This window comes from Staurois parvus, unplaced genomic scaffold, assembly GCF_062004578.1.
Source record: "Staurois parvus isolate SC_StPar_1 unplaced genomic scaffold, SC_StPar_1.0 ptg003932l, whole genome shotgun sequence".
NCBI lineage: Eukaryota > Metazoa > Chordata > Amphibia > Anura > Ranidae > Staurois > Staurois parvus.
Window position 1 is genome coordinate 1 of NW_028321727.1, and position 13,322 is coordinate 13,322.

The following is a 13,322-nucleotide window of genomic DNA, read 5'->3' on the forward strand; positions in this document are numbered from 1 at the left end:
CCTACCCTCCCACTGACCCACCATGACCGGCTCCAAGACCCTCCTCCCTCTCTAACCATACCGAGACCTTCAGTATGGGCCTACCATCCCCCACTGACCCCACCATGACCGGCTGCAAAGACCCTCCTCCCTCTCTAACCTTACCGGACCTTCAGTATAGGCCTACCCTCCCCCACTGACCCACCATGACCGGCTGCCAAGACCTCCTCCCTCTCTAACCTTGCCATGACCTTCAGTATAGGCCTTCCCTCCCCCAATGGACCACAACCATGACCGGCTGCCAAGACCTCCTCCTCCCTCCTAACCTTACCGTGACCTTCATTATGGCCTACCATCCCCACTGACCCCACCATGACCGGCTGCCAAGACCCTCCTCCCTCTCTAACCTTACCGTGACCTTCAGTATGGGCCTACCCTCCCCCACTGACCCTCACCATGGACCGGCTGCCAAGACCCTCCTCCCTCTCTAACCTTACCGTGACCTTCAGTATGGCCTACCCTCCCCCACTGACCCCACCATGACCGGCTGCCAAGACCCTCCTCCCTCTCTAACCTTACCGTGACCTTCAGTATGGGCCTACCATCCCCCACTGACCCCACCATGACCGGCTGCCAAGACCCTCCTCCCTCTCTAACCTTACCGTGACCTTCAGTATAGGCCTACCCTCCCCCACTGACCCCACCATGACCGGCTGCAAAGACCCTCCTCCCTCTCTAACCTTACCGTGACCTTCAGTATAGGCCTACCCTCCCCCACTGACCCCACCATGACCGGCTGCCAAGACCCTCCTCCCTCTCTAACCTTGCCATGACCTTCAGTATAGGCCTTCCCTCCCCCAATGACCACACCATGACCGGCTGCCAAGACCCTCCTCCCTCCCTAACCTTACCGTGACCTTCATTATGGGCCTACCATCCCCCACTGACCCCACCATGACCGGCTGCCAAGACCCTCCTCCCTCTCTAACCTTACCATGACCTTCAGGATGGGCCTACCCTCCCCCACTGACCCCATCATGACCGGCTACCAAGACCCTCCTCCCTCTCTAACCTTTCCGTGACCTTTAGTAAAAAAAATCTACACTAATTCTAACCCACTGATCTCACCACGACCTCCTGCATGGATGCTCCTCCCTCTCTAACCTTACCATGATCTTCAGTATAGATCTACCCTCTCCTACTGGTCACAACATGATCTTCTCCATAGATCCTCCTCCCCCAATGAACGTCGTGCCCCTCCTTAGAGGTTCCTCAACTGATGCTCCACCCATTGCCCCTCCTTAGAAGTTCCTCATCTGATGCTCCACCTTCTGCCTCTCCTTATAGACTTCACTACTGATGTTCCACCCTCTGACCCTCCTTAGAGGTTCCTCAACTGATGCTCCACCTTCTGCCTCTTCTTATAGACTTCACTAATGATGCTCCACCCTCTGCCCCCCAGAGATTCCTCAACTGATGCTCCACACTCTGCCCCTCTTTATAGGTTCCTCAACTGATGCTCCACCCTCTGTCTCTCCTTATAGACTTCACTACTGATGCTCGACCCTCTGCCCCTTCTTATAGGTTCCTCAACTGATGCTCCACCCTCTGTCTCTACTTATAGACTTCACTACTGATGCTCCACCCTCTGCCCCTTCTTATAGGTTCCTCAACTGATGCTTCACCCTCTGCCCCTCCTTAGAGCTTCCTCAACTGATGCTCCACCCTCTGTCTCTACTTATAGACTTCACTAATGATGCTTCACCCTCTGCCCCTCCTTAGAGCTTCCTCAACTGATGCTCCACCTTCTGCCTCTCCCTATAGATTTCTCTACTAATGCTCCTCCCTTTGCTCCTCCTTAAAGGTTCCTCAACTGATGCTCCACCCTCTGCCCCTCCTTAGAGCTTCCTCAACTGATGCTCCACCCTCTGCCCCTCCTTAGAGCTTCCTCAACTGATGCTCCACCTTCTGCCTCTCCTTATAGATTTCTCCACTGATGCTCCACCATCTGCCCCTCAGAGGTTCCTCAACTGATGCTCCACCTTCTGCCTCTTCTTATAGACTTCTCTACTGATGCTCCACCCATTGCCCCTCCTTAGAAGTTCCTCATCTGATGCTCCACCTTTTGCCTCTCCTTATAGACTTCATTACTGATGTTACACCCTCTGACCCTCCTTAGAGGTTCCTCAACTGATGCCTCACCCTCTGCGTCTTCTTATAGACTTCACTAGTGATGCTCCACCCTCTGCCCCCCCCCCCCAGAGATTCCTCAACTGATGTTCCACCTTCTGCCTCTCCTTATAGACTTCACTACTGATGCTCCATCCTCTGCACCTCCTTAGAAGTTCCTCAACTGGATGCTCCACCCTCTGTCTCTCCTTATAGACTTCACTACTAATGCTCCTCCCTTTGACCCTTCTTAAAGGTTCCTCAACTGATGCTCCACCCTCTGCCCCTCCTTAGAGCTTCCTCAACTGATGCTCCACCTTCTGCCTCTCCTTATAGATTTCTCTACTGATGCTCCACCCATTGCCCCTCCTTAGAAGTTCCTCATCTGATGCTCCACCTTCTGCCTCTCCTTATAGACTTCACTACTGATGCTCCACGATCTGCCCCTACTTATAGGTTCCTCAACTGATGCTCCACCCCTCTGTCTCACCTTATAGACTTCACTACTGATGATCCACCCTCTGCCCCTTCTTATAGGTTCCTCAACTGATGCTCTACCCTCTGCCCCTCCTTAGAGCTTCCTCAACTGATGCTCCACCCTCTGTCTCTTCTTATTGTCTTCACTACTGATGCTCCACCCTCTGCCCGTCCTTAAAGGTTCCTCAACTGATGCTCCACCCTCTGTCTCTCCTTATTGTCTTCACTACTGATGCTCCACCCTCTGCCCGTCCTTAAAGGTTCCTCAACTGATGCTCCACCTTCCGCCCCTCCTTCTTCTGATGTTTCATTGTCATCTTCCATCATACTTCACTCCTCTACAGTCTCCCTTTTAACTAACAGCAAAGACTTCTCTTCAGTTGAGTTGCTCCACCCAGATTGTGAGATTTTACCTTTGTCCTCATTGTCTTCCTTCAACTGACCCTATACCTTGTGAACACCTCATGTTTCTCTTGATCTAAGTATGGCGGGTACAACATATCACTGTGGCCTTCCATATTTATATCAGGTAGGTCAATCATGAAATGCACATGTGATCTGCAGAGCTCCACTCGGGTCTCTGGATCTTCCTGGCTACAGACCTAACAACCTACAAATGTGGATGACCACCAGATATCCAAAAACTGAAAACAGCAAAGCCGCTCATTTCCTGCTCTATGTCGGATTGTATGAACTCTCTGATGGAACAGATGAGGTCCCAGACACGTCACACTCCCACTTTTTTGGTCCTTTTTATTTCGGTTGCTCGGAATTAAGTGTTCAGTATAAATGGTGACATTTTGTTGCGTGGTGTCAATAGACTTGTCATGCTTTGTACAGTTCAGATTAGTCTTTACAGTCCTTCGTATGAAAATCATTTCCTTGGACTAATAATACAGAGAATTGTGAATATCGGTGAAATAGGTTGGTTAGAACTGGTGGGAGGACCGCCCATCCTCCGGGAGAGACACACATTTTACAGATTTCTCTTCATTGAGTCGAGGATTGCATCTTCTAGCAATGGTCTAGTCAAGGTCTTGGCAGTCATCAGTCCAGATCATCTGCAGTGGTCCTTCCCATAGTCCATTCATTACTGACTTCCATATACCAAAAAGTGTCCTGGAATTGTTCTCTGTGTACCGTGAAATGGGTTTACCAAGCTCCACCCACTTTTCAGTTTTTCTGTTCATTTTGGCCTGATTTTATGATTTTAATTACCAATATTACGGTCGTGATCCCTCCATCTGTTGTGTCCTGATGGTGAAACGATTAACATGCACAGGGATGGGCACCACAATTTTAGGGTTGCGGACGGGTTCTCCTGCACGGCTGTTGACATTCCCAGCTTTGATGCGTTTCCATTTGGCTCTGCGGTTCTGAAACCAAATTTTGACTTGGACCTCGCTGAGCTTCAACGTGTGGGCAATCTGAGACCTCTCAGTCAGGGAGAGGTACTTCTTACAATGGAACTCCTTCTCCAGCTCCAGGAGCTGCTCGCTGGTGAAGGCAGTTCTGCGTCTGCGACTTTTCCCTGCGGTCCCGGCTCTGTCTTTTCCTAGGTCCTGTGCACCGTTCTTCCCTTTACCTCGGGGTCTTGTTGGGCCATTTCCATGATCCTGAAGATTCTCATCTCCACAGCTGTCTCCAGAAGTTTCGTCATCTTCATGGTCGCTACAAGCGGACTCCGACAATCGTCCTGCTGTCTTCTCCTCATCAGAGCTGCACAACTTTCCATCTCCTGGAAGGACAGAACATGGCAGCGAATTAGAAGGCTCTTTATGGTGGAGACCACCAACCGCTCAAAGTGACTCCACACCACCCACCTCATTATAAACTGTTGGAGCCCACATGGGGGGTCACCAAGTTCTCCCTACTACTCCACATATCTCAAATATATAAAATATTGAACTTTGACAATTCTTAGATGTAGTGGCTGCATTAGTTTTCTTTTTTTTCTAGGCTTCATTTATTATCAACTTCCTTCCAGTTACCCTTCCTGTCCTTTTATGTCTACACCCCTTTCCCGTTGTACCTATAGAGGAAGCCATGGTTGTCACATTGACTGGACATCAAACATGTCTGCCGTCCTTCATCTCCATTAAATGTTGGATTGATGGGATTAGTAGTTTCCACAATAAAGGGAAGAATGTTTTGTCTTTTCAGCTCACAGGAATTAACATTTCTGGCAGGATCTCCAGTAACTTTCTGTACCCCCACCTAAATTACCGGACTCTTCCTTCCATCATCCTGGGATGAGGACCAGGGATCCCCTCCTCCCCCACCTGGATTACCGGACTCTTCCTTCCATCATCCTGGGATCAGGACCAGGGATCCCCTCCTCCCCCCACCTGGATTACCAGACTCTTCCTTCCATCATCCTGGGATCAGGACCAGGGATCCCCTCCTCCCCCCACCTGGATTACCGGACTCTTCCTTCCATCATCCTGGGATCAGGACCAGGGATCCCCTCCTCCCCCCACCTGGATTACCGGACTCTTCCTTCCATCATCCTGGGATCAGGACCAGGGATCCCCTCCTCCCCCCACCTGGATTACCAGACTCTTCCTTCCATCATCCTGGGATCAGGACCAGGGATCCCCTCCTCCCCCCACCTGGATTACCGGACTCTTCCTTCCATCATCCTGGGATCAGGACCAGGGATCCCCTCCTCCCCCCAACTGGATTACCGGACTCTTCCTTCCATCATCCTGGGATCAGGACCAGGGATCCCCTCCTCCCCCCACCTGGATTACCGGACTCTTCCTTCCATCATCCTGGGATCAGGACCAGGGATCCCTTCCTCCCCCCACCTGGATTACCGGACTCTTCCTACCTTCATCCTGGGATCAGGACCAGGGATCCCTTCCTCCCCCCACCTGGATTACCGGACTCTTCCTACCTTCATCCTGGGATCAGGACCAGGGATCCCTTCCTCCCCCACCAGGATTACCAGACTCTTCCTGTCATCATCCTGGATCAGGACCAGGGATCCCTTCCCCCCACCTGGATTACCGGACTCTTCCTGCCATCATCCTGGGATCAGGACCAGGGATCCCTTCCTCCCCCCACCTGGATTACCGGACTCTTCCTACCTTCATCCTGGGATCAGGACCAGGGATCCCTTCCCCCACCTGGATTACCGGACTCTTCCTGCCATCATCCTGAAATAAGGACCAGGGATCCCTTCCTCCCCCCACCTGGATTACCGGACTCTTCCTTCCATCATCCTGGGATCAGGACCAGGGATCCCTTCCTCCCCCCACCTGGATTACTGGACTCTTCCTTCCATCATCCTGGGATCAGGACCAGGGATCCCTTCCTCCCCCCACCAGGATTACCAGACTCTTCCTTCCATCATCCTGGGATCAGGACCAGGGATCCCTTCCTCCCCCCACCTGGATTACCGGACTCTTCCTACCTTCATCCTGGGATCAGGACCAGGGATCCCTTCCCCCACCTGGATTACCGGACTCTTCCTTCCTTCATCCTGGGATCAGGACCAGGGATCCCTTCCCCCCACCTGGATTACCGGACTCTTCCTTCCTTCATCCTGGGATCAGGACGAGGGATCCCTTCCTCCCCCCACATAGATTACCGGACTCTTCCTGTCATCATCCTGGGATCAGGACCAGGGATCCTTCCCCCTCCTGGGATTACCGGACTCTTCCTACCTTCATCCTGGGATCAGGACCAGGGATCCCTTCCTCCCCCCACCTGGATTACCAGACTCTTCCTGCCATCATCCTGGGATCAGGACCAGGGATCCCTTCCCCCACCTGGATTACCGGACTCTTCCTACCTTCATCCTGGGATCAGGACCAGGGATCCCTCCCCCCACCTGGATTACCGGACTCTTCCTGCCATCATCCTGGGATCAGGACCAGGGATCCCTTCCTCCCCCACCTGGATTACCGGACTCTTCCTTCCTTTATCCCGGGATCAGGACCAGGGATCCCTTCCCCCACCTGGATTACCGGACTCTTCCTTCCTTCATCCCGGGATCAGGACCAGGGATCCCTTCCCCCACATGGATTACCGGACTCTTCCTTCCTTCATCCCGGGATCAGGACCAGGGATCCCTCCCCCCACCTGGATTACCGGAGTCTTCCTTCCATCATCCTGGGATGAGGACCAGGGATCCCCTCCTCCCCCCACCTGGATTACCGGACTCTTCCTTCCATCATCCTGGGATCAGGACCAGGGATCCCCTCCTCCCCCCACCTGGATTACCGGACTCTTCCTTCCATCATCCTGGGATCAGGACCAGGGATCCCTTCCTCCCCCCACCTGGATTACCGGACTCTTCCTTCCATCATCCTGGGATCAGGACCAGGGATCCCTTCCCCCACCTGGATTACCGGACTCTTCCTTCCATCATCCTGGGATCAGGACCAGGGATCCCTTCCTCCCCCCACCTGGATTACCGGACTCTTCCTTCCATCATCCTGGGATCAGGACCAGGGATCCCTTCCCCCCCCACCTGGATTACCAGACTCTTCCTTCCATCATCCTGGGATCAGGACCAGGGATCCCTTCCCCCTCCTGGGATTACCGGACTCTTCCTACCTTCATCCTGGGATCAGGACCAGGGATCCCTTCCCCCACCTGGATTACCGGACTCTTCCTTCCATCATCCTGGGATCAGGACCAGGGATCCCCTCCTTCCCCCACCTGGATTACCGGACTCTTCCTTCCATCATCCTGAAATCAGGACCAGGGATCCCTTCCTCCCCCCACCTGGATTACCAGACTCTTCCTGCCATCATCCTGGGATCAGGACCAGGGATCCCTTCCCCCACCTGGATTACCGGACTCTTCCTTCCTTCATCCTGGGATCAGGACCAGGGATCCCTTCCCCCACCTGGATTACCGGACTCTTCCTTCCATCATCCTGGGATCAGGACCAGGGATCCCTTCCCCCACCTGGATTACCGGACTCTTCCTTCCTTCATCCTGGGATCAGGACCAGGGATCCCTTCCCCCACCTGGTTTACCGGACTCTTCCTGTCATCATCCTGGGATCAGGACCAGGGATCCCTTCCTCCCCCCACCTGGATTACCGGACTCTTCCTTCCTTCATCCTGGGATCAGGACCAGGGATCCCTTCCTCCCCCCACCTGGATTACCGGACTCTTCCTGTCATCATCCTGGGATCAGGACCAGGGATCCCTTCCTCCCCCCACCTGGATTACCGGACTCTTCCTTCCTTCATCCTGGGATCAGGACCAGGGATCCCTTCCTCCCCCCACCTGGATTACCGGACTCTTCCTTCCTTCATCCTGGGATCAGGACCAGGGATCCCTTCCCCCTCCTGGGATTACCGGACTCTTCCTGCCATCATCCTGGGATCAGGACCAGGGATCCCTTCCCCCCCTCACCTGGATTACCGGACTCTTCCTTCCATCATCCTGGGATCAGGACCAGGGATCCCTCCCCCCACCTGGATTACCGGACTCTTCCTTCCATCATCCTGGGATCAGGACCAGGGATCCCTCCCCCCACCTGGATTACCGGACTCTTCCTGCCATCATCCTGGGATCAGGACCAGGGATCCCTTCCTCCCCCCACCTGGATTACCGGACTCTTCCTTCCATCATCCTGGGATCAGGACCAGGGATCCCTTCCCCCACCTGGATTACCGGACTCTTCCTTCCATCATCCTGGGATCAGGACCAGGGATCCCTCCCCCCACCTGGATTACCGGACTCTTCCTTCCATCATCCTGGGATCAGGACCAGGGATCCCTTCCCCCCCCCACCTGGATTACCAGACTCTTCCTTCCATCATCCTGGGATCAGGACCAGGGATCCCTTCCCCCCCCACCTGGATTACCAGACTCTTCCTTCCATCATCCTGGGATCAGGACCAGGGATCCCTTCCCCCTCCTGGGATTACCGGACTCTTCCTACCTTCATCCTGGGATCAGGACCAGGGATCCCTTCCCCCACCTGGATTACCGGACTCTTCCTTCCATCATCCTGGGATCAGGACCAGGGATCCTTTCCTTCCCCCCACCTGGATTACCGGACTCTCCCTGTCATCATTCTGGGATCAGGACCAGGGATCCCTCCCCCCACCTGGATTACCGGACTCTTCCTTCCATCATCCTGGGATCAGGACCAGGGATCCCTTCCCCCACCTGGATTACCGGACTCTTCCTGCCATCATCCTGGGATCAGGACCAGGGATCCCTTCCCCCACCTGGATTACCGGACTCTTCCTTCCATCATCCTGAAATCAGGACCAGGGATCCCTTCCTCCCCCCACCTGGATTACCAGACTCTTCCTTCCATCATCCTGAAATCAGGACCAGGGATCCCTCCCCCCACCTGGATTACCGGACTCTTCCTTCCTTCATCCTGGGATCAGGACCAGGGATCCCTCCCCCACCTGGATTACCGGACTCTTCCTTCCTTCATCCTGGGATCAGGACCAGGGATCCCTCCCCCACCTGGATTACCGGACTCTTCCTTCCTTCATCCTGGGATCAGGACCAGGGATCCCTCCCCCACCTGGATTACCAGACTCTTCCTTCCTTCATCCTGGGATCAGGACCAGGGATCCCTTCCTCCCCCCACCTGGATTACCGGACTCTTCCTGTCATCATCCTGGGATCAGGACCAGGGATCCCTTCCTCCCCCCACCTGGATTACCGGACTCTTCCTTCCTTCATCCTGGGATCAGGACCAGGGATCCCTTCCCCCTCCTGGGATTACCGGACTCTTCCTGCCATCATCCTGGGATCAGGACCAGGGATCCCTTCCTCCCCCCACCTGGATTACCGGACTCTTCCTTCCATCATCCTGGGATCAGGACCAGGGATCCCTCCCCCCACCTGGAATACCGGACTCTTCCTTCCATCATCCTGGGATCAGGACCAGGGATCCCTCCCCCCACCTGGATTACCGGACTCTTCCTGCCATCATCCTGGGATCAGGACCAGGGATCCCCTGTAGTAATTCGGAAGGTGGTATTTTTTTTATTCCCTACATTAAGCAAAAAAATATCCCACTACTTTTACCGCCCCCTTGCCTCCCTTTGTACCTCCTATACCTATCCCAATCCAGCGCTTTGCTCCTCTCCACACAGGACACAGAGGCAGCAGATGGAGCCATTGGCTCCTGCTGCTGTCAATCAATTCATGTGAGGAGGGGGTGGGGCCAAATCCTGCTGTGTGTGTCTATGGATGCAGGCAGTTGTCTCGGTGGGAACCTTCTGGGGCAGAATTCTTGGATTGGGATGGATTTCCTTCATCCATCAGTCTGGAATCTCTGACTATAAAATGTCTGATGGCCCGAATGGTGGACACAACAGGAAGTGAGGGAATCTCCTCGGTGGAAGGCTTCCCCTTCGCTTCCTGGCCACAACCATCCCCAGGAATAACAGATTCCTCCAGCGGGGTCACCTGAGGATATATCTGACCCCCTCCACCTGAGCCTCAGTCCGCAGGTTTGTCATCATAGTGGAACCTATCACAGCTCAAGCCTGCTCCCGCCCCCATTCTGAGCCTTATACTTACCACCCTGTAGAGGAACGTGGTCTATACTCCCCTATTCACAGGGTGATCCGGTCACATGATCGGGGTGTAGAGGAGGGACAGCCGACAACGCCCCATTCTGAGTCTATGGGTGATGTCACTGCCTAGGCATTGCCAGCGATCTCTACTACAACCAGACGCTGGGAGATCATGTGACCGGCTGGAGCCCCCATCTTCCCTCTACAGGGCGGGGGCCAAACTCCCGGATCAGAAGTATGATTGCCCTCAAAGGGCAGGTTGTATCTGGGGTGCCCAATATACAGAGTGCAGGGTTCAGGGGTGCCCTATATACAGAGTGCAGGGTTCAGGGGTGCGCTGTGTACAGAGTGCAGGGTTCAGGGGTGCCCAATATACAGAGTGCAGGGTTCAGGAGTGCCCAATATACAGAGTGCAGGGTTCGTCCTATAACTCTGATTCCTATCCCACACCTGTCACCTACCTGTCCTAGAACTCTGATTCCTATCCCACACCTGTCACCTACCTGTCCTAGAACTCTGATTCCTATCCCACACCTGTCACCTACCTGTCCTAGAACTCTGATTCCTATCCCACACCTGTCACCTACCTGTCCTAGAACTCTGATTCCTATCCCACACCTGTCACCTACCTGTCACCTACCTGTCCTATAACTCTGATTCCTATCCCACACCTGTCACCTACCTGTCCTAGAACTCTGATTCCTATCCCACACCTGTCACCTACCTGTCCTAGAACTCTGATTCCTATCCCACACCTGTCACCTACCTGTCCTAGAACTCTGATTCCTATCCCACACCTGTCACCTACCTGTCCTAGAACTCTGATTCCTATCCCACACCTGTCACCTACCTGTCCTAGAACTCTGATTCCTATCCCACACCTGTCACCTACCTGTCACCTACCTGTCCTATAACTCTGATTCCTATCCCACACCTGTCACCTACCTGTCACCTACCTGTCCTAGAACTCTGATTCCTATCCCACACCTGTCACCTACCTGTCCTATAACTCTGATTCCTATCCCACACCTGTCACCTACCTGTCCTAGAACTCTGATTCCTATCCCACACCTGTCACCTACCTGTCCTAGAACTCTGATTCCTATCCCACACCTGTCACCTACCTGTCCTATAACACTGATTCCTATCCCACACCTGTCACTTACCTGTCACCTACCTGTCCTATAACTCTGATTCCTATCCCACACCTGTCACCTACCTGTCACCTACCTGTCCTAGAACTCTGATTCCTATCCCACACCTGTCACCTACCTGTCACCTACCTGTCCTATAACTCTGATTCCTATCCCACACCTGTCACCTACCTGTCCTAGAACTCTGATTCCTATCCCACACCTGTCACCTACCTGTCCTAGAACTCTGATTCCTATCCCACACCTGTCACCTACCTGTCCTAGAACTCTGATTCCTATCCCACACCTGTCACCTACCTGTCCTAGAACTCTGATTCCTATCCCACACCTGTCACCTACCTGTCCTAGAACTCTGATTCCTATCCCACACCTGTCACCCGTGTGCTATGATCGGTACACTGACTGACCCACGTGGAGGTATGTGAACACAGGTAATCATGAACACGTGTCACTCACCTGGGAAGTCTTGCGCTCACCTACCACCACCTGGAATGGCTTCCTCTTCGTCTGGTGACCATTTTTGTTACCTCCTCATTCTGACTTGCAGTGACCCGTTCCCGCTGTCCTCTGCCCACTTACCTGCCAGGTTGGTGTAGGTTTCAGAAGTTTTCTCTTGGGTCCTCGGTCCTTCTTGCTGCCTGCTCCCTTCCTCTGAGTCTGGGGACCCATCAAGAGGTTCCTGAGAGTACAGAGCGTCAGCTGAGTCTCTGAAGCTGGGCAGGGTGGTGCTGATGGTCACCATGGATGGAAGACCTTGGCCCAAGCTGGCACAGAAAGTGTTATTCAAGCGTCCAGTGAAAGGGGTGACGGGTCCCAGCGGGGGGAGCGGAGATGGGGGCATCACAAGAGGTCTGTATGGCATGTACATGGGGTACCCGGTGTAAAGAACATGTCCTGGCCGAGCAGGTGGGCTTCCAATCAGAGAGTCTATGGAGAAAGTACTGGCCACCCCACTGGGTCGCTGCATCGTCCTTCTTGTACCTCCGCTGGGTGGTATTCAGGGCAAACAGGCACGAGATGTGAGACTATGGAAGGAACTGTCAGTATGAGAAGAGCCGAGTGTCACATCAAGAGGAGGAGGAGGGGGGCAGTGGGGGAGGGGGGGCTCCCATCATCTATCTTCACTCCTTACGCATCACTTCTTCAGTCGCCCTGCGAAGATCTCTGGCTGCCCAGACACCGGGGACAATGCCAGGCTGGAAAGAGACACCCAATGCCAAGACCAAACTTCTTCTCAAAGAACTTTCCTCTATCTGGGTCCAAATCACCAGACAAGAGGGACACCAAGAAACACCTTCCGAGAGCCAGAAAAAGAGAGGGAGAGAGGTGAGGGGGCAGAATGAGAGAGAGGTGAGGGGGCAGAATGAGAGAGAGAGAGAGGTGAGGGGGCAGAATGAGAGAGAGAGAGAGAATAGAATGAGAGAGGAAGAAGAAAGACTTTCTGAGAGCAAGAGCCAGAAAAAGAGAGGGAGAGAGGTGAGGGGGCAGAATGAGAGAGAGGTGAGGGGGCAGAATGAGAGAGAGAGAGAGAGAGAGGTGAGGGGGCAGAATGAGAGAGAGAGAGAGAATAGAATGAGAGAGGAAGAAGAAAGACTTTCTGAGAGCAAGAGCCAGAAAAAGAGAGGGAGAGAGGTGAGGGGGGCAGAATGAGAGAGAGAGAGGTGAGGGGGCAGAATGAGAGAGAGAGGGAGAGAGGTGAGGGGGGCAGAATGAGAGAGAGAGAGGTGAGGGGGCAGAATGAGAGAGAGAGGGAGAGAGGTGAGGGGGCAGAATGAGAGAGAGAGAGAGAGAATAGAATGAGAGAGGAAGAAGAAAGACTTTCTGAGAGCAAGAGCCAGAAAAAGAGAGGGAGAGAGGTGAGGGGGGCAGAATGAGAGAGAGAGAGAGAGGTGAGGGGGCAGAATGAGAGAGAGAGAGAGAGGTGAGGGGGCAGAATGAGAGAGAGAGAGAGAGGTGAGGGGGCAGAATGAGAGAGAGAGGTGAGGGGGCAGAATGAGAGAGAGGGAGAGAGGTGAGGGGGCAGAATGA

At 53.9% G+C, this 13,322-nt stretch overlaps 1 protein-coding gene across 1 annotated transcript; it reads right to left on the reverse strand.

The window, feature by feature from the left end:
* Positions 1-3,358: 3,358 nt before the first annotated feature.
* Positions 3,359-12,306, reverse strand: LOC149427212 (homeobox protein GBX-1-like). The gene is made up of 2 exons (XM_089668185.1): positions 11,874-12,306; positions 3,359-4,363 (listed from the first exon to the last, which is right to left on the reverse strand). The coding sequence occupies exons 1-2, from the start codon at positions 12,259-12,261 to the stop codon at positions 3,849-3,851; spliced, it is 903 nt and encodes a 300-aa protein (XP_089524311.1). The 5' UTR covers positions 12,262-12,306; the 3' UTR covers positions 3,359-3,848.
* Between the last annotated feature and the right edge of the window lie 1,016 nt (positions 12,307-13,322).

Coding starts and splice junctions, on each gene's coding strand:
- LOC149427212 (XM_089668185.1), bottom strand. CDS start 12,261: ATGCAGCGACCCAGTGGGGTGGCCAGTACTTTCTCCATAGACTCTCTG. Junction 4,364..11,873: donor AACCTACACCAACCTGGCAG/GTAAGTGGGCAG, acceptor CTGTCCTTCCAG/GAGATGGAAAGTTGTGCAGC.